The following is a 22492-nucleotide window of genomic DNA, read 5'->3' as shown; positions in this document are numbered from 1 at the left end:
CTTTTCCCCACAGTGACAAACCTTAGTCCAGACACATAACAGAATATGAGTAGCCATTAGCCCTAAAATCTCCCATTCAAATTACTTTCATTGACAAAGCAAAGCAAAACAAAGCTTCACCGCACAGAATCTAGGTCACATAATAATGGCTAAATGTTGTCGAGAACAGTACGCACCGTAGTTAGTTCAAATGCTATAATTAAGACATGATTGTGCTAGCGTTGTTCATTCCACTACTGCTCACTATCTCAATCACAACTGCTTGTTTAGATGTTTAATCCGTGTGAATTTAACCTGAGTTTGGTAAATTTGATCTGTATACACTTTTGGTTTAAACCACGCCACGCTGGTTTCATGGTAAAATGAAATAATAGTACATTGGTAGTGATAGCTATTTTAAAGACAGAAATTTTAATTTAGCAATGTCAAATCTTAAATTTGTAGATTTGAATTTGAACTGTATCGTTTGGCTGCGTAAATCCCGTTTTTCATAGGCCAAATTTAAGTTGTGACAGTGTTCAATTTAAGCATTGTAATACAGTTTTCCACGTATCAAGCATTATAAAAGCGCTTCCTTTTGAGTCAAATTTAGCATTTCGGGGAAAGCAGAAAGCACTAAAATCGTTCATCAGAAAATTTTATATTTATACGATGAATAAAAGCACTTGACTTTGACACTATCTCTACAAAATGAATTTGTCTGAATATTTTTGCATACTATCACGTATCAGCTATAGCTGCATAGCCACTTTGAAGGTTTAGGTATCATGTTGTCATTTTTAAACACTAAAGTTTAGAGTTTAAAGCAAAAGTTCCAGTGACGATAGCACCAATTACTCCTAAACGAAAAAGACTAGCTTAATAACACTGTCTGAAAATATTGAAGTAAATACATTTGATTGCGCATCAGAATATCACAAACAAATTCATAAATATTTTGATCAAATTTTAAATAAATGGTTTAGAAAAATTGGGGCTATTATTGGTCTCGACATTTTGTAAGTTGAACGTTTTCATTGCTCGTGTATATTTATTTTTCCTTTGACATAAAAAGGGAACCCCCATTATTTCTAATAGTAGGTACATGTCTACAAAGCTTTCAAATATGTATCTAAAATGTTAGGTGCATTGTACGTTTGCCTGTTAAATAGCAGATGTGGTTATTAAGACATTTGCATAGTGGCCCAGATCCATTCCACACACTGTAGGGATGTACATCTAGTCAATATTACTTTCATTCAGACACGGTAGTATATTGGTAGATAATAATAGCGATTCTGAAGGGAACTATATTTAAAATTATGCAACATGAAAACGTAAAATTCTTAGTTACAAGTTAATACAACTCTTTATAATTGACTGCGTAAGTGTAGATTTTCATTTATTTTTTGTTTCTTCATCATTAAAAACGCTGGTCGATTATGAAAGCTCCAGGTTTTTTTGTTTTTCCCTAAATTTTATTTTTAATACCATAACTTTTCATAATTTTCATTCTTATTCTGAAATACCCAGCTTTCAGTGTCCAATCGCCGCTAACACTTCCCGTGAACACCCAAACGAGCCTTTCGAGACACGTTTTGAAGAGTACAAGGCCCCATTCACTTTATTTATATCGATAAAAAACAAAAGCTTCCCATCACTAGTTTGCTAAGTGCGCTTAATATTCGGTCGCGGTACATTCTGATAGTCCGCGCGGCGACAGTGCCACTATTGGTCTAGAAATAACAAGTGCAATTTTGGTTTCTAAACGTACTTCGTTGCGGTATAGTTGTGTTGTTTTATTCTGCTGCTTTGTTTGTATATTTATGTTAAGTGGGTTTTTTTTCTTTCGAATACTTACTATGTTTTATTTTAGGAATCTTCGATAGGTCGTAGCTAGGTGGGCCTATTATGTAATCACTAAAACTAGGCACAGGTAAAATACCTAGATGTTTAGGGGTGTTAAGACCCCTTGTATATGTCAAATATCGTGTCGATGTCCCGTTAAACACGGTTTAGACATTCTTGAGGTTATACCTAACTACTAGTAGGTATTTTTATAATTCTTATAGCGATTTTTTTCAGACAATCATTGAGATTCAATTTGAATTAATCAACAGTCTGCCGATGAATGCTAAATACCTAATGCGCTTCATATTAACAAGTGAACGAGCGTTTTATAAATGATAAAATATCAATTTGTGACAAATATGCAGTTAGCAAAGTGCATGCTAATAAATTATTAGCATATATCAGATGCACCATTTTCAATTGCTACCTACCTCGAAATTCCCAATATGAATATATTGGTTCACAAAAGCGCTACATAGTTTTCAGTGTACGAGTTAGGTAATTGGCTTGTTTTGACTTCTAGGAAATAATTCTCTGAATGTTTGTATAAACAGATTCTAATGAAAGTGATAGCAACAAAAATCTTCTGTTAACAAATAACAGTTAAACAACTATTGAAATTACTTTCTTTTTTATTTTCAAAACCGTTCTTTTCCAAAACGTAACAATGCTAAACTAAATGATTGCCGCCCTAATTCCTATTTTGAGAACCAATCACCAACCGACCTAGCATCTAGAAGTTAAATAAATTTTCACCAGAAAATGTATTTTTCGTCTAAGGCGGAATAGATACTCAATCACTCATGCTCACTCACACAACCGCCTAATTATTAAGGGTCAGTTGAAAACCAGCGCTGTGGCCTTAGTGTCCACATTGAGTTGGTGGCTTTTTGACCATCTGGACAGCAACCTAAGTTTGTTTTGTCTATTGCCTGAATTTTGTGGTTGTTTTGTGAGACTTAGGTATAGATTTTCTGTAAATTATTTTGTGTTGTTGTTTTCAGCATTGCGTGTTGTCAAATAAATGTTTCTTTCTTTCTAATTAAAGCCTTATGCCAATGACTCACCAGTAAGGCAGCTATGGCCAGGATGAGACAGGCGCGAGTGCACGCCATCGCTGACCCTCTAGCTGCAGCTCACGGCATCATCAGGGCATCTGGAACAGAGAGAAAACAGTTGCTGTATTCATCATCATCATCATCACAACCCACTGTACTCTTTTTTAGTAACCTGTATGATAAACATCATGATACAAGATTACGCAAATGAGCTTTTACCTATCATCATCACAACCCATCACGTCCCCACTGCTGGGTCACGGGTCTCCTTCCAATGAAGTTGCAATGAAAGAAAGGGTTTAGAGTTAAGGCCTAGTCGACCACTGGCCTAGTGCGGGTTGGTGGACCCCAACACAAGCAAGCTAGTTCTGAGAGAGTTGTCGGATAAGTGGGCTACCCGACTGTCAGATGTTTTCAAGCTGCCCGAAGGCCTCTGACTAGGATTGACGACTGCTGCCGAAACAGTAAGCGGGACCCACGGCTTAGCGTGCCGTCCGAAGCACGGAAGCGTCCAGAAAACAACCACTTGAAACCGATCCTATGGGTGATCGTGCCATAATTATGTTGCTTGATATCTCGTGACTTCGCATTAACTTACGGCAAAGGTGACTCACCTATGAATCACCTCTGCCTACCCCTTCGGGTTTTACAGTTATAATGTGTATTTAACTATAATAACCGTCAAAGCTGTTTGTATTGTATCGATCGTTTACTCGATAATGTTTATTACGCGGTGTTTCAGTTTTTTCCTTATCTTGACATTCACGCTATTTGTCACAAGAAGGTTACTCTATACTGACGTAAAACGAACGAACGAGAGCTGTCGTGCAATCGGCACCTTTAATACAATGATATAAACTCCGAAAACTCCGAAACTTCGATTTTCGTCATATAGAATGACCCCCCCGCACTAACAGGTGAGCGGCTCGATAAATGTGATATTTTATATGTATACGGCGGAAATGTACGATTTCCCGTACAAAAGTTGAACTCCCTACCTGTTTTCTATGAGTTATCGAAGGAAATTGTACCTATGTTTGCTTTGGAAAGCTTTTCGGCCAAGTTGGTATGCAGAATCTGTAACATGACTAACATGAATGTAAGTTCCTTTCACCATGATGACAAACCCTGGTTGCGCTCTAGTGGTTGTCACCACTTGTCATCGACACGCAAAGAAGCTCGAAAGCCTAGCTAGCCCCTTTCTGTGCTTTAGCCAGTGACCTAGCCACTGCTTCGTTGACATAATACGATAATGTCGTCAAGATACCGAGTGGTCCCCATTATATCAACAATACATCAATGTCACCGCACTAAACGATAATGGACTACAAAACGATTTCCATGTTACATCAGTGTTATCATGAGTGTTTTGTCATTTTGAACGTGATAATTAAGTGTTCCTAATGGCAAACAAGTACATACAATGTGTACAATAACATTTAGTTCCCTGAAATTGTTAGTTAACGTTTAAAAGAATGATTACTACAAGTTTCAAATAGTTATCTAATTCAGATATATACGAGCTAGATAGCTTACAATTCTAAACTAGCTCACAAATACTAAGGGCCTTACCACAAAAACTTAGACAGTATTTAACAGATGTTTAGCGCTGTCAAACGCCTACAACATGACTGCTAAGCCGAAGGTCCCGGGTTCGATTCCCGGCTGGGGCAGATATTTGTTTAAAGACAGATATTTGTACTCGGGTCTTGGGTGTTGATATTTATATTTAGTATGTATCTATCTATGTATTTGTGTAGATATATCAGTTGTCCGATACCCATAATACAGGCTCGGCCTAGCTTGGGGTCGGATGGCCGTGTGTGAGATGTCCCCACATATTTATTTATTTATATTTATTTATTTATCTGTCAAATTTCGTTTTAAACACTAGTTAAACAGTGTTTAAAGTTTTTTGTAGTAGCACAGTAAAGGTTTAGTTTAGGGTTTTCATAACCAATCGAGCAGTGAAACCTAACGCGAAATTGTATGGTGCAGAGTTCCCGTGCCATACAAATCCACGTTTATTGGATACTACTCTAATGGTGTAAAAACCCGCACTCCCCATGCACCACTTCTATATTCAGTCGGAGCTTGAAAAAGCCCAAGCTTCTCTCCTAACGAGCCAAACCCAAGCTAATGCGGAACAAATAGCCGTGATCAAAACACGGCTGCCGAAAAATCCAACGGAAAAATTCTAAAGCTAATAATATTCAAATTCCGAAAGCCCAACGCCATTAAGCGTGCGAGCGAATCAGAAACGACATCAATAAAAATAATCCGGGGAAGTCCCGGGCAAAGTTTTAAAGCTCTTTTTAATGCAGTAATCTTCGTCCGACATATCTCCGGGCCATAAAACGTGGGAACTAGGGAAGGGATTTATTGGAGAATTTCGCAGTCAGCTTTACAGTAATAAAGTATGAATAATAATATTATTTTGCTTACTCTAGAGTGAGTTGAATGTAATTTCTGTGACTTCACTATGGGAAATAAAATCATTTATTATGATTACAGTATGTTGCAGAAATGGTATAGTCAGCCGAAAGGAGATGACTGTTGGGATCGTCCTAAATAAGTTATATTCTGCGACTTTTAAGTGGACGCACTTGTGTGAATTTCTATACAAAGAATACTGAATGCGATGCGTCCGTTGCGTACGATGCCGAAAGGTGGATGCTTATGCTTACCTCTCGCCACTAATCGAACGGAGTGAAAACTCACACTCTCCATACAGATGTACCTGTCAGATGCCAGATGTGCCTTATTGTAGCATACACGAAAAGTTCCGCCGCTGGCGCCGAATATCGATGTCAAAACAGCTTTGCGGGGGGGTATCGCGAACTTGTTTTGAAAACCGTTTACGGATTCAAATAGACACTTATTATTTCGTAAATGTTACTTCGTTTTGAGTTCGCGATAACCCCACAGATACCCCATCCCTACCGCGTCTCTACTTGTCCGCTCCATTTGCCTCACAATCAGACGAAGGTAGTGGGTAGAAGGGGTGAGATGACCCCGCTCAGTTATAGGGAATGTATCGACTGGATGTCTGCTTGTGACGTTTCAGATGCGAGAATACTATATGCCTGTTTTTTTATAAAGAAATAAATAAATAAATAAAAATACCTAGAATTTTAAGTGAGCCGTGGTGGTGTAAAGGATAAGATCTCGACTTTCATTCTTGAGGTCGTAGCTATTCGAATTGTCTAAGCATTATTATAAGATTATTTAAGTTTGCAAAAATAAATAAAGGTACGGTTATTTATTAAATTATTTAAAAGCATTAGGTATTATTTACCTACAGTATGTTAGGATGTCTCTGGTAATGTGTCATCCATCTACACTGCAGTGCCCTTTGGGAATAATTCTTCTTACTTAGCTGCTGTGAAACCCAGGTACCTACTCTGCATAAAATTCCTTGCAGGGAATATTTAGATCTATTCTTTTCTAATATAAGGTTACAATAGAAATAGTACCTAAGTATTTTTGGTTTAGGCTAAAATGGGTGAAAAACTATGTAAAATGAAGTTTTAAGATATTCAAAAGATATGAGCTAATTACTAAAATAGCTTTTGATCTCTCATTTGTGTCATTCAAGCGGCACTCGGGGTGCTTTACTCCAAGATAACCAAAATGCGATCAAAGTTGCATCATGTTGGTCTGGGAAAATTTGGCCAGAATTTACAAAACTGACACGCAAGAAGAAGACTAAATTGGCTAATTAATTCATGAATAGAGCCTGTATTCCCAGTTGAACTGTACTGATATAGGTCTCATATAGGTACTGTCAGAGACGACATCGACGACTAATCAGGCCCTGTAGTACAGGGTGCTAATAAGACGTGACAAAAGTTCTCCGTCGCACTCACTCTTGAGGATACGCTATGTGAGTGATGGCGATGCAAAACTTTTGTCACGTCTTAAATGCGCCCCGTACTAGCCCTTCTGACTAGCTTATCGTATCATCACGGTGACAAACCCTAGACCATCTGTTTAAATAAATTGTTAACAGTGATTCTCACTAGATGGCGCTGGTGTGACACATGCTACATCGCGGTATGGTTGTGTTTAGCAACCACCATATAAGACTTCCTATACTTTTTATAAAGACGTGTGTTGTGTGTGATCCTAAAATAAAGAGTTTTACTTAACTTCCATCCATGATTGATGTGTAGTAATTATCACTAATCCACCACCACCGCGTCCATTTTTAGCAACGTACGCAACGGACGCATCGCATTCACTATTCTTTTAATAGAAATTCACACAAGTGCGTCCACTTTATCAGCATTGCCGACGCCGTTCCTCCATACATTTATGACAATACGTTTGATGCGATACGTACGATACCGATAGGTAGACGCTTACTTTTAAGTACCTTAACACACATATAAGAGTCGGTCGAATGGCGTAGTGGTTAGTGGCCCTGACTGCTATGCTGAAGGTCCCGGGTTCGATTCCCGGCTGGGGCAGATATTTGTTTAAAGACAGATATTTGTACTCGGGTCTTGAGTGTTGATATTTATATTTAATATCTATCTATCTATGTATTTGTGTAGATATATCAGCTGTCCGATACCCATAACACAGGCTCTGCCTAGCTTGGGGTCGGATGGCCGTGTGTAAGATGTCCCCACATATTATTATTATTATTATTATGTTGTGTCTTTACCATCACGGGACCATGGGGTCCCGGGCATTTGGAAGGCGTGCATGGGGCCGAAGCCAACATGTAGAGGCCCGTTTGACAACATTAATCTATATGAAATGTGACACCAACCGACGATTTTCCCTGTGTAAACTATAGAGTAAACCCAAGGAAAATCCCCGGTTAGTGCAGAACTATTGTAGGATATGGACAAAACTAATACAGGGTTATGGAAGGGGGTGCTAAATGGAATGGGTAACTGGGACTATGGAAGGACTATGGCCCCTGCCTGACCTATATGTTTCACACACGGATAAAAAGGCAGGGGGTGACTCGCACACACAGTAAATGGGCCCCCCAAAACAGTCGCTAGCACATAACAGTGACGTAGCAACAAGGGGGCAACATGGCATGAGGTGCTAAGGATGGAGAGGTATTCCACGGCTCTCAGGACAATTATTATTATTATTATTAAGAGTAGTCTAGCAACGTCAGACTGCAGTGATATGACAACACTGCGCCACAACACAACCGGTAATGTTGTGTAGATTACATTAAGTAGTTAGTGAAGCTGAAAGCAAGCCTTCGGGAGTTGTTATTTTGTTTGTCGGTAAAACTACTGAGCGTAGGAAACTTTGTTCTTGATTCGGTGGCAATTATTGTTGTGCATTTTGTGCAGTATTAAATTAGTGATCAGACAGTGACAAAAAATCTAGGCACACCTCATTATCAAAAAAACACGCACTCACGCCTTGTACTAATGTACTCCCTTGCGGGGTAGGCAGAGGTGCATTGCTGCACCCACTTTTCGCCAGAGTGTTATGTTAGTCCCAATGTAATAGGGGGCGGGCCTATTGCCATTTTACGGGCACATCCAAGACCTTAGATCAAATATCTGTGTTTAAACAAATATCGGCCCCAGCCGGGAATCGAACCCGAGACCATCGGCTCAGTAGTCAGGGTCACTAACCACTACGCCATTCGGTCGTCCTCACCTCACCATCAGTTCGTGACTAAGTTTTTATGGCTCATCCTTTTTTTTGCCGAGACCAGGTGGCGATAAGTTGGCGTTATAGTTGCGATAGTTAGTAGAAGTAAAATGAGAGGGCCCCAATTTAAATTAAGTAACTTATTTTACCAGAAAATTTCTTGTCTTCATTTTTTTACGGTTTATACTTATCCCCCTATTTCTAACATTCAGTAGGTATAATTTTAGTCAATCTTAAAATTACCAACAAGAACAAGAATAGAATGCAGACACCTCAAGAACTTTCAAAACTAGCGGCTGAAATTCACGAAGTTGTCAAATCCTTGCGGGGCAGTTCACTGAAGATTGTTCTTGCGGCCAGAGGGTTACTCTATACTGACGAAAAACTAAAACGAAAGAAGCCTCCGTTATCGAGCGTAACTGATCACTGAGATTAAGCAACAACTGGCAAGGGGTTCTTTTCTGGACGCTTCCGTCCTTCGGACGGCACGTTAAGCCGTGGGTCCCGGTTGCTCTTTTGAAAACACCTGACAATCGAGTTGCTCAATAATTACTCGACAACTCTCTCAGCACAAGTTTGCTTGTGTTGGGGTCAACCAACCTGCACTAGGTTAGCGTGGTGTACTAGGCCCTTCTTTCATTGGAAGGAGACCCGTGCCCCAGAAGTGGGGACGTGATGGGTTGTGATGTCGAAAAACTAACGAACGAGAACCGTCGTGCAATCGGCACGTTTAGTACAACAAGATAGAGTCGTAGCTCGTGCAGCCCCTCCGAAACATTCGCGGAAAGGTTTGACTGCCAGTACCTAAACCACTGTAGCATGATACACAGGGCTGCAGTCAAAATATTATTTTAATATCATTGATTATTTTTTAGAAATTTATGTATATGTATTTTATTGTGTTTAAATTTGATTGTGAATATTAATTGTGTTAACTTATGGACTTTGAGTCTGAATTAAATGATTTGAATTTGAATTTGAAACTTAGTTTTTCGTAAAGAGTGACCCCCAGGCACCAGAGGGGATAGAGGGTTGTTTTGAGGTTACGGAAAGTTGATTCAGTTATTCACCACCTACATGATAAATATATAGATAGGGTAGAGTTCTATCAGTGACTTTACTGTTGGTAGAGCAGTTAAATTTTACACTTACTTAGCAAATAAAAAACGAATGAACCACAAAATGGCGGTGCTTTTTTTATTCATTTCCTATGCTAATATTATAAATGCCTAAGTTCGTGAGTATATTGTGTGTGCGTGTGTGTGTTTGGATGTATGTGTGTATGTTTGTTACCTCTTCACGTTAAAATGGCTTGACCGATTTTAATAAAAATTGCTATGGAGTCAGCTGACACCCTGGATTAACACATAGGCTACTTTTTATCACGGAATTCCCACTGAAAAACTTTTAAGGCTAAGCGAAGCTCGCAGACACAGCTAGTATTTTTTTAATAATGAAACTTGATCAGTATGTTAGTGCGTGCACTGGCAATAACAAGGTCACTGATAAATGTCCATCATGTATGCAGGACGTTTTCAAAAGTATAGTAGCCCGAAAAGGGGTGACTCAACTCGTTATAGTATAGTTTATAAATTCTGACTTGAAGGCAGTTTTAAAATGATTGCACTGGTATCGCTCTAAATATATCAATACAAATTCTGAGCTATACCTTTGAGCTACCACTTATGCTGCCGTGCAACCGTAAATTCAGTAAGATTACACATAAACCTGCACCTACTTAAGGTGAATTTGGCAAAGCGGGGAAAACGTTCACGTCCCAAGGATCTAAAATTAGATTCATTTGGCTCTGAACTTAAAATCTACAGTTTGAACTAGGAGTTCAAACTGCTAGATATCGTCGGAACTGGATTTGTATGACTTAAATTAATAGCTTATGCAGGGTGTTGCGAAACTGGTACAGTAAACCGAAAGGGGGGTGGGTGGCACACATTCAAAACAATCCTATTCTATTCTATTCTATTCTCTGTGGGGGTAACAGTACCTGCACCTGGCTCTCTCGAGTGGAACCTTTGTGCATATCCCCAAGGTCTAAACTGCCTTCCTAAGCTTGGACCATTACCCACCACGCTGGTCCACTGCGGGTTGGTGGGTTCACATATCTAGATGTGCTAAATCTAGATATGCAGGTTTCCTCACGATGTTTTCCTTCACCGTAAGAGCGATGGTATACATTGTACTTAAATTCATAAAAGAACTCATTGGTACATGTCAGCGCCGGGATTCGAACCCGCATCTCTGGCGTGAGAAGCGGGCGCTTACCCGACTGAGCTACCACCGCTCTCATTCAAAACAATGTCTGGTCTAATTTTGAATGTTAAAATGATGATCAATAAATTTTTCGTGTATTTCGAAAAGCTATGTTAAGTTTTGTTCTAAATGACTGCTGAGTACCCTTTCAGCTTACTATACTACTCTTATAGTACACTGTATAGTAAATGCTTTTAGCATTAAGTCCACCCTTTGTACTTTTATTTGTAATATTTGTACAATAAAGAGTTAAATAAAAAAAAATAAAAAAAAAATTGGTATCTTATAAATTATGTGCGCTATGGTGTGGCACTCCTTGGGATATGATGATGAAGTACCTAATAGGTTAACTCTAGTTACCGACATGTTTGAATTTAGCAGCTTTCACATGTTTATCTTTCTTGCTTTTACATACTACATCATGGTTTCTTTACAATCCTTACATTTCTATAACAAATTCTGTAACTCCCTCTAAATTAGGCAAACGGCAAAATGCTTTTGGCAACACTGTATATTTCAAAAGTGGCTACATGGCCTCATTTCCCTGCCTTCCTTCAGCTTGCACGAATCGGCAAGTTAACCTGAAATAGGCAACCAGATTACTTTTCCAACGAACCAAACCTCACGTCAGATAGAAGCCTTATTCTGGGCAGCTAAGCGTTTCTAATGTCTGTTTTTTTAATCTAAGATACTAATGGTGGGTTGCACCATTTAACTTTAACTATTACAAACGTCAAATCTCTTGGCGAGACAGATCAATCTTCAAGAGACTTGACGTCTGTAATAGTTAAAGTTAAATGGTGCAACCCACCCTAAATTGACAGATTCCGAACGGTTCATTAACAGTCGATCGTCCCACCAAATAGAACGATACGTCACTTAATAGTCATCAACGACATAGTGTATCACTGCGGAAATAAGGTTTGACTGACAAATAGGGGGCCAATCGCGAAGTCAAAACGAAATAAATACAATTAATTCAAAACATTTTGCATCCGAAAATGGTTGTCAAAACAAGTTCGCGATAGGTAAACAGGGCCGGTATTCTGCTAATATACTTCTTGGACTTCTTGTCATGCCATTGGTATACCATTGACGCCATTGACACTGAAGTTCAATCGACAAAGACTATGTAATAACTGTCAAATTACATTTCTTGGTTTTTACATCCAATTGTCAAGGCCCAGGCTCCCTATCGCGAACATGTTTTGACAACCATTTTCAGATTCAACACATATTGAATTGACACTAATTACTTCGCAAATGTCACTTCGTTTTGACTTCGCGTTAACCCCACAGGTCAAGCAATGTGGCACGAGGTTGGAACCGCTCTGTTTTCCCGGATACGGAACTGGCAGCTTATTTCAACAGCCTATTTCCATCCGAAATACTGGTTCGTGCGGTGGACTGTCGTGTGTCAGACATTGATTTTTCTCTTCATAAAATATTCAAGAATATACGGATACAGCGTGCGGTAAACGCTGGAATATTCTAGACTTCTATGTGGAGGCTGGTTCTATTCTATTCTATTCTAATCGCAGGGGGCGAAGACCCTGTACGAGGCTCTCTCGAGTGGAACCTTTACGTACCTACATATCCCGCTAATTTCAGCCCAGCCGGCCAAGCTCCCGAGTAAACTGGAGCAGCAAGCCTGGATGTTGCAATAGCTGTTGGTCCAAGAATAGATAATGTCGTATCTGTAGTCTTTGTCAGAATTTCAATCTACCTAGATTTATAAGGACAGCTCACAATCACATTGCGATCGTCAGACAGTCTACAAAAGACTTGTGATATCCACACGATCGCATTCTTCTTCTTGTCGTGTCGATGGCAACTGTCACACTTCCGCGGCCCAGTGGACCGCCACGTTGATACCCCTCTGTTACCAAGATGACCAAGACCCAACTAACTGACGACACGATGGCAACAACAACAACAACGATCACATTAAAATCGTTAGACAGTCCAGAATGAGGCCGTCAGGTCGACGGTTACCTCGCCTCGGTTATTACTAAGTAATATACATTTTTCTTTTATTGCCTTTCACGGGCTACGGGCGCACATACCCGCTTATATGTTTAGCCGGTTATTTACAGAAATAGCTAGATTTTCACGGTGAATGTAACGTATTTTTTGTTACTGTGATTTTGTATTGGTCTACTATTTTGTTAGTGACATGGGTTATTTGATGAAAAGTGGTCATCAGACAACTCCACTCCAGTATACATTTTGTAGACATAGCACTAAGAATAATACTGAAAAAATGTGACGCAGAGAAGTACTCAGTATGTCATGATACTTATCAACAATAAAAAGCCTTCTCCCTAAGTTTATTATCTACAAGCATGACGCTATTACAGAAAAGGCGAATCACTTTGGTAAATTGAGTTTATTCAATAAGAGAACAGTTGGAAAGCCCAATTAAAATGGAGGGTTTCGTCGGAAGGCGTAAAAGTAAAATACATTGTGAAAGAATTATACATTTCCTGTTCCATCGACAGTAATTGAGGAAAATTCCTTTGTTAGCTAAGTTTTAAATGAAAACTGTTCTTTTTGTACCTATAGTATAGGTAGTTGTATTTTTTTTGCTTTTGTAATTAATACGATGGCTCTTTTGCTAAGATTTACTGCGACAATCTGGACATTGGATTTGGAACGATTTGTTTTCAATTGACACTGGAATTAAAGGGATTTTTATATCATAAGTACATAATCCTAACTAATATTATAAATGCGAAAGTAATTGTGTCTGTCTGTCTGTTACTCTTACACGCCAAAACTACAGAACGGATTTGAATGAAATTTCGTATACATATGGTCTAGGCCTTAACAAAGAACATATGCTACTTTTTATCCCGGAATTCCCACGGATTTTTTTTGAAGGCGAAGCCAAGCTCGCCGGTACAGGTAGTGTGAAATAAATTTTAAGTATAAAGTTTTTATGTGGAAACCTTTAGCTAGCATATTTGTTACTTTAAATTTTACTATGTCTAGACCTATAATTCTATGATGTCTGTTTTCCATGATTCTCAAATAAAGGAATAAATGTTTTATTTTATCTACATCGTTATTTCAGAAGAAAGAACTGCTATCGGGGAAGTGTAGGGAATTCCTAAAACGATTCGAAGCTATATGTTTTTTATTATTATTACTGTCACTTTCTATCCATATACTGCTGAAGCGTGATAATTAATCTAATAGATTTTATCTTAAGATTAATTTTGTATGTGCCTAAGAGAGGAACTAAGAGTTACCAAACGTTAATTGGTAGAGAATTCTACTAGCATTATATTCGCCTTCGTAGAACTTAATGTTTTACATGAAATAAAGAATTTATAACAATAATACACTCACGGACAATGAAATAGTTCTACTCACAAAATACCGACACCAAACGACCCCTATTTTTTCAAACATTTAATTTGAAATTTGAAAAAAATATTAACGTATAAAAAAAAAACACGCACTCACGCCTTGTACTAATGTACTCCCTAGCGGGGTTGGCAGAGGTGCATTGCTGCACCCACTTTTCGCCAGAGTGTTATGTTAGTCCCAATGTAATAGGGGGCGGGCCTATTGCCATTTTACGGGCACATCCAAGACCCGAGAACAAATATCTGTGTTTAAACAAATATCTGCCCCAGCCGGGAATCGAACCCGGGACCATCGGCTCAGTAGTCGGGTCACTAACAACTACGCCATTCGGTCGTCATTAACGTGTTTAGTTGTTAATATTCTGATGCTGCGTTAAATGTACTTCAATGTTGCAGAAGGCGTCACTAAGCTAGATTTTTCCGTTTTGGAGCTTTTCTTACTGGAACTTTTTCATTGCCCGTGAGTGGTAAGAGTCAAACATCATCACCATGGCCTTTGCCTCACAGCCAACTGTTGCTAGCCCTATAAATGTTTTTGAAAATACTATTGCACGTCAGTTCTTTTTCATATTTCACTGGTCGAAAATACTTCTCTACAGACGACATTCTATCAAACGGTTCTAAAAACAAACAGCTAACGGTAAAATAAAGACAAACGTACGATATAAAGGCGAGCACTTTCTATTCTAACATCAACAAGACTATTCGATTCAAAACGTGATATTTTTCAGGTTTCGCCCGGTGCAGTGTTTCCTAAACTGATAGGGTTACCAGCTTATAAAAATGCTACATGCTACAATTCTACTGAAGCTATCGAAACTATGCTTCGTTTACCTGAATTGATAATTTAAATCTACTGTCCATAATATAGTTTAATGACTGATAGCCACAAGCTTAATCAATACTTATAGAAGAAGTATATCCTATGATCACAACGCTTGGAATGTGTGTCTGTCTATTCTCCTGTATCCAAAAACAAGTAAAAAAAAGATTGCTTAGAAAAAGTACACACTTACTATATTATGTACCTATACTATTGCCCACGTAATTTATTACTGCGTTGCTATTGGTCCTAACAATGACCCATTTCACTCAATATCTGAATGTGCGAAAAACATACTCAGTACCCGTTTGTTAAAATTTACTAATGCCTAGTTTCACCATCGTCTGTTAGATCATTAACACCCCTGTTACATTGAAATATTAAATTCTTGACAGATATGTCAAAAGACAACATCTAATCCCTTGTTATGATCTAATAGAGTATGATGAAACAGGGGCTATAGCAGCCCTATTATCCGTGTGGACGTCGAAACATACAGACAAGTGCCGCCACCTGCCGCCTCGGATCGAAGAATTGTTGGAAAACAACGCTAGAAATAGCACTGAAATCCAATAAAGTTGGACAGGGTTGTCCCGACCGACTAGCCTCACTGGCAACGAAAGGGTAATGTATTCGGAATTACTGGAAAGGTTTATTCCGATAATGGGTTAAGTTTTGCGAAGTTCGTAATTTTTTGTTAGCTTGTGAATAAGTGCAAAGGTTATTTGATATTTCTGTTAACTTTTGGCAATGTGTAAACTTCATAATATATTATGCTTTGGATTGTTATCCCCGAATGATAAGTCAAAGATGACTCACTGAGTGAATTATTAAATTTTTAACGGACTTCAAAAACAGGAGATTCTGAATTCGTCATGTAACTATGTTTTTATTTTATGGCTCAACATTCGCACTCATAGTTGCAACCCGTACTGAAGATTTTTGATAATAAACGTCATCTTGGCATAATCTCGTATCGGAAATGATCTTAGTATCTCGAGAATCGGTACCCTGACCTGGACAAACACATCCATTATAATCACAGTAAGACAAGCCGAAGTCCGAATACGGTTGGATCGATCAATTTGTGTTTCTAAATTTCAGTTTCCAATTTCAGAAGCGTATATAGGCTTACAGTTGCAAATATTATTGAGCGCAGGTTAAATTTGAGTGAGCCAGGTGCAGGAACGAAGATCCTGCCAATTATAATACTTAATTATAAACGCCAAACTGTTTTCCACTATTTTGTAACTATATGGAACGGTTAATCTTATGTTCACTTTACTCTATCCTGTCTTGTCTATCATTCGTCGTATTGGGTTATTTATTTAAAATTAGTTAGCTAAAGTACATTTTGTTATTTTAACGACTATTACGGCTTTAATCTTTATTGTGTCACCCTCAAAATTTGTTAACAAACATAGGTAACAATATGGTTTATAGGTACTAATATGGTTGCGGGAATTTAAAAATGTACTCAATAGGAATGGCCCGGGCTACTCCTGTTCGATCCTTCTTTCTATCGGTGTCGACATGTTTTACTATTCTCGCTTGCGTCGGAAATATCTTTCGTCGATCAAGGAAATAAGCTTTGTTTTAAATCGGCGAATTTTTTGAACTTCGACATTTTTGACCTCGCTAGTTAGACTGTTGTTATAGGTAAGTTTGATTTTGAGGTTGTCTGTCTGTGGTTTACAAATAGATGTGTTACCTACTAATTTGGATGAGGATTATTCATTTGCAGACTAGGTAAAAAGAATTATGTATTGATCTAAAACGTGTAAAATTGTGAATATTTTAGGTGATATATTATGTATACATTTATATTATTTATTTAAGCGGTTATGAATGAATATATATATAGAAAAGGATTATCAAAAAACTACCTAGTTCACAGTAAAAACAAATCCTATCATATAATAACATGAAGGCCTTATACCTACCTCTGTTACTAATAATAAGTAATTTAAAAGTCCCTAACAATTCTATTTCATTCCGAAATTCTAACCCATTAAATACCTTTGTAACAGTTCCTGAACATTGAATATTACATAGAGACGAAAATTAATTTTACCGTTACCCATTTCAAAGCGAATTTAAGCCGATTACTAGTCTATAATGAATATAATGACATTAATGACCCTTGCTGGTATTATGTTCTCTTTGTATCGTCGATCTTTGGTTCTCTAGTGGGCTACCTATTTTAAAAGCTTTGTGTCTTCAAAGTCTATACGCCCTCTTAAAGAGTCACAAGCACTCAGTCAGTTCAGGTTTTGAGTAGTACCAAAAGGAGAAAGATCTTTATAATGTTCTTTGTTGAATCGGTTTAAGCCCTCCGAAAAAAAGGTGTTATAAGTTTATAGTGTGTGTGACGACTATGTGTCTGTGTATCTCTCTGTGGTGACGTAGCTCGCTAGAGGCTTAACCGATTTTAGTTTTACCTACCTACTCTATAAAAGCTGACTGTTTGTGTTGAGTTAGAAATATACCTAAAAAAATATGATATTATACACTAGCTGAATTACGCCAACTGCGATATTGATGTCGATTGTGAAGGCGGAAATTCTAATTTTAATGCTGTCAAAACCTTAAATTCCTTGTTTAAAATTCGACTTTATGACTGTTCCCAGAAATCTCATTTTATACTAGCATTTTTTTTGTTTGTCATCCTTAAAATTAGAATTTCTGCCTTCAGAATCGATATCATTGAATAAGTACATTTAAGAGCGCATAAGAATATTATCCACTTAAACCGTTACTGTGCTACCACAAAAAACTTTAAACACTGTTTAACTAGTGTTTAAAACGAAATTTGACAGATTTTGTAGGCGTTTGACAGCGCAAAACATCTGTTAGATACAGTCTAAGTTTTTGTGGTAAGGCCCTTAATATTTTAATCAAATTCTAAATTAAATAGTTAAAAAAAAAAAAAATTACTGTCGACATTTTGTAAGTGGAACTTTTACATTGTGGGACATAGAACCTACTCTCGTGACAGTCTCTGCAGTGCTGCATTGCGATTCTATAAAGCTAATTATTGTCAGAACTCGATTCTGAATCCGAAGTGAGTTTTCTATTCTATTCTATTCTATTCTCTGTGGGGGTAACAGTACCTGCACCTGGCTCTCTCGAATGGAACCTTTGTGCATATCCCCAAGGTCTAAACTGCCTTCCTAAGCTTGGACCATTTTCCCACCACGCTGGTCCACTGCGGGTTGGTGGGTTCACATATATTATCTAGATGTGCTAAATCTAGATATGCAGGTTTCCTCACGATGTTTTCCTTCATCGTAAGAGCGATGGTATACATTGTACTTAAATTCAGAAAAGAACTCATTGGTACATGTCAGCGCCGGGATTCGAACCCGCATCTCTGGCGTGAGAAGCGGGCGCTTACCCGACTGAGCTACCACCGCTCCTCCGAAGTGAATTTTGAAATTGGCATTCTGTAATTTCCGCAATTTCGATATTTTGACAAATAATGTATGAGATGACAGTCATACGTGAAGGGAAAGGTGAAGAGAGAATGAAGATCGAAGTGAGATGCGAAGTGAAGTCTGATTTTACAGAATCGCAAAGCTGGGTGAAAAATCAAATTGCTACATTGCGTATCTTTCACAATAATAGCAAATACGATTTAATTATAGCGCTCCAGTCATTTCATAGTCAAAATATGGCAGCTTGCGAACTCAGATAGCTATACCTTATTCAATTCCGCTAAAACATTACAATGAAGCGTACAACTTTGGTGCGGAGAACACGCTCGGTATTTAGTCTGTGCGAATAACTCGTAAACTTCTGCGTCATAACTTGTGGTTTCCGCCGCTCATTTACCGGAATTGGCCCTCAACTTTGAGCTGAGCAATAAAACGAGAGTAACAAAGTGTAGAAACACTTGAATTTTGTTAATTTACTGCTCGGCGCTTAACGGAGGACTCAATTTCTGTAATGTTGAGTGGCTCTAAGAGAGCTGTGTACAGTCGGAAAAAGAGATATAAGTAATTTAAACAGGGTGCTGCAAAAGATGTAAGTATAAAAAAAAAAAAAACACGCACTCACGCCTTGTACTAATGTACTCCCTTGCGGGGTAGGCAGAGGTGCATTGCTGCACCCACTTTTCGCCAGAGTGTGATGTTAGTCCCAATGTAATAGGGGGCGGGCCTATTGCCATTTTACGGGCACATCCAAGACCTGAGAACAAATATCTGTGTTTAAACAAATATCTGCCCCAGCCGGGAATCGAACCCGGGACCATCGGCTCAGTAGTCAGGGTCACTAACCACTACGCCATTCGGTCGTCGTTGTAAGTATATTAAGCTAAAATGAGTGATTCAGGGGGTCAATCTGAATAACTCTCGTTCTAAGACTTTTGGAAATTTGCAAAAAATATGTTTTACAAGTTGTAGAGCAAAAGTTATTTGGATTGACCCCCTGAGTCACCCTCTTTTGGTTTAGTATACCACTTTTGCAACACTCTTTATAACGACGGTAACACTACAGTGAAAAGGAGAATTTAACCAACTATGAATTGGCTTGGTAAAATTTTAATTAGGTATTCCTTGTTGATTAATGCGTAATTTATAAGTTGAGTAAGATTATTTATTTATTTATTTAATCCTTTATTGCACAAATATATAAATAAGTGTACAAAGGGTGGACTTAATGCTAAAAGCATTTTCTACCAGTCAACCCACAGGAAGTACAGGAGAAATTATGTTAAAGGTGTGCAAAAAAAAGAAAAAAAAAATTGCAATGTCACTCAATAATTATTGTACCTAACAATAAATAGAATACATAATAAATAGAAATAATCCTAACTAATATTATAAATGCGAAAGTAACTGTGTCTGTCTGTCTGTCTGTCTGTCTGTTACTCTTTCACGCCAAAACTACTGAACGGATTTGAATGAAATTTGGTATACATATGGTCTAGACCCTGAGAAAGAACATAGGCTACTTTTTATCCCGGAATTCCCACGGAAAAACTTTTTTAGGCGAAGCGAAGCGCGCGGGAACAGCTAGTATAATAATCCTAACTAATATTATAAATTCGAAAGTAACTGTGTCTGTCTGTCTGTCTGTCTGTCTGTCTGTCTGTCTGTCTGTTACTCTTTCACGCCAAAACTACTGAACGGATTTGCATGAAATTTGGTATACATACGGGTTAGACCCTGGGAAAGAACATAGGCTACTTTTTATCCCGGAATTCCCACGGGAAAACTTTTTAAGGCGAAGCGAAGCGCGCGGGAACAGCTAGTAAACTATAAATATAGATTACTGAAATCTTCTAGTTTTAACTCACACTCAAATTCTCTTTTTAGTTTAGTGCTCTTCGAACCAGAATTCATTCGTCAGTAGTTTTTATGTTCATAATATATTATTATATTATCCAATAACTATATAGGTATTTAGAAAAAAACATATTAGCTAGGACTAAGACTTTAATATAAATAACGTATAGCATGCTGTCATCATAATTATCCTTAAGGGTTAGTCACTAGATTGTTTGTTCAATAACATATTTACTTAGAAATGTATTGTGTCTGACCTGTTTTATGATGCTTTAAGATAAAATAAAATAAATAAATTATGTTAAACTGGCCATATTTACTGTCAATTTTGCTGAGTGTACCTCTACTCTCGGCAACTTTGTTATAAAAAGGATTTATGATAAAAGTTTATACTTATAGAGTTTTAGAGAAGAAACCATGCACGGTAAGCTTAGCGTGGGACGCCTTTATATACACACCTATATGATATAAGTACTTACTCTTATGTATGATAGGTAGGCCTTTACTGCCCCATCTATCTTTCCACACTATCCTAACTAATATTATAAATGCGAAAGTAACTGTGTAGGTCTGTCTGTCTGTCTGTTACTCTTTCACGCAAAAACTACTGAACGGATTTGAATGAAATTTGGTATACATATGGTCTAGACCCTGAGAAAGAACATAGGCTACTTTTTATCCCGGAATTCCCACGGGAAAACTTTTTAAGGCGAAGCGAAGTGCGCGGGAACAGCTAGTATTATATAAATAGAAAATCTTATAATTACTGCATCCAGAATCATAATGATGTTAACCCTTTAACTGGTAGAAAAGTTTATATAATAATAATAAACAAATAAATGTACATTGCCTTTGGACCTTAACTTAATTGCATGAAGTTCAAAATTATGGTTGGCTTTTTCTTCTATCATGTAAATGGACTAAGCTTACTTCCTCCAGTGTTTTGCTACTCTTATACCTACCACTTCTGGTAAAAGGGTTAACGCAATAAAGGTTTTCGCACATTATAACAACTCACCGGCGACTCCACTCTATACTAGACATTGATATTTAAGCCCTGTGTCATATGTTCAAGGTTTAATTTTAAAAAATGATTATAAAGTAGTGTACAACGAGTGGCCTACGCATCGTACACTAAATGTCTAGAAAAACTAAAGGAGTGTGAGTAGAGTTGCTGCCGCGTTGTCCTAGAGTTGTTATAATGTGCGAAGACCTTAAACCAACAAAATGAAAACATTCTGCAAAGAATTCCACCTTTTATTTCATACACGCGGGATGCGAAATGGCATTTGAAGCGAATGTTTTATCTAACGTTGTCACGTCGCCTCAATTTACATAGTCGTGTGACACCATAAGTTCACACTCCGCTCCGTGCATAAGCAATACGCTTATCTATTTATGTTTTTGAGTTTATTAAAATATTTAATACGAAATGCTGAGATTCTTACGGTCGGATAGCACGGCTGTGCAATTTCAAAATCTAGTAAGAAACATGAGACAAAAATAATGTCCAGGAGAGCCAAAAACGGTATTGTCACTTCATTTCAATGACTTTTTTTTTTCAAACATGTCCCTTTGTAGGTTTTCAAATTACACAACCGAGCAGTTGGGATAAACTGAGTCTTGTGTCCTTTTGGACCAGGGTTAACTTCTTATATAGTTATAGTAGAAAGATTAATAGGAATTCAAGCAATATAAATGAAATTCAGCACTGTGAATATCTGCAGCAAGCTACCGTCTTCGTTATCTTAATCTTAACTAATATTATAAGATAAAGATAAAGATAAAAATTCATTTATTGTAAACATGGGTAAATAAAATGGTGTTACAAAAAATATTAGTTCTCCATGCTTTGCACTATACAGTACGTACAACTTTTTGGATTACCTACACTATAGAATTCATGCAAATTTATATAGATTAAGTTCAAACTGAGATAATACAATAATAGCAATATAATAATTAAATAGTCATACAATAATAGTCATTCATTTAGTTATATAATAAATTATAAAATGTCATTTAGGTAGTCATTAATTGTATAATAACATTTTTTTTGGAGAATACAATTCAGTTCATTTTTAAATTTAATAATGTCAAGACATCTTATATTGTAAGGCAGTTTGTTGTACAGTTTAGGGCCCATACACACAATACTCTTAGTTAAGAGCGTAGTGTTATAGCGCTCAGTGAACAGCCTGTCTCTGTTGC

The 22492-nt window shown here is 37.6% G+C and overlaps 1 protein-coding gene across 1 annotated transcript in view; it reads right to left on the bottom strand.

Annotated features, from left to right (window-relative positions):
- LOC105389347 (ADAMTS-like protein 3) overlaps positions 1-22492 on the bottom strand; it is a 335955-nt gene that overhangs the window by 140071 nt on the left and 173392 nt on the right. Inside the window, exon 2 of the mRNA XM_048631226.1 lies at positions 2898-2986. Within this exon, the coding sequence (XP_048487183.1) occupies positions 2898-2945 (48 nt within the window). The 5' untranslated portion in view covers positions 2946-2986. The remainder of the gene's footprint in view (positions 1-2897; positions 2987-22492) is intronic.

This window comes from Plutella xylostella, chromosome 28 (genome assembly GCF_932276165.1).
Source record: "Plutella xylostella chromosome 28, ilPluXylo3.1, whole genome shotgun sequence".
NCBI classification, from domain to species: Eukaryota; Metazoa; Arthropoda; class Insecta; order Lepidoptera; family Plutellidae; genus Plutella; species Plutella xylostella.
This window is presented reverse-complemented; position numbering and strand designations above follow the sequence as displayed.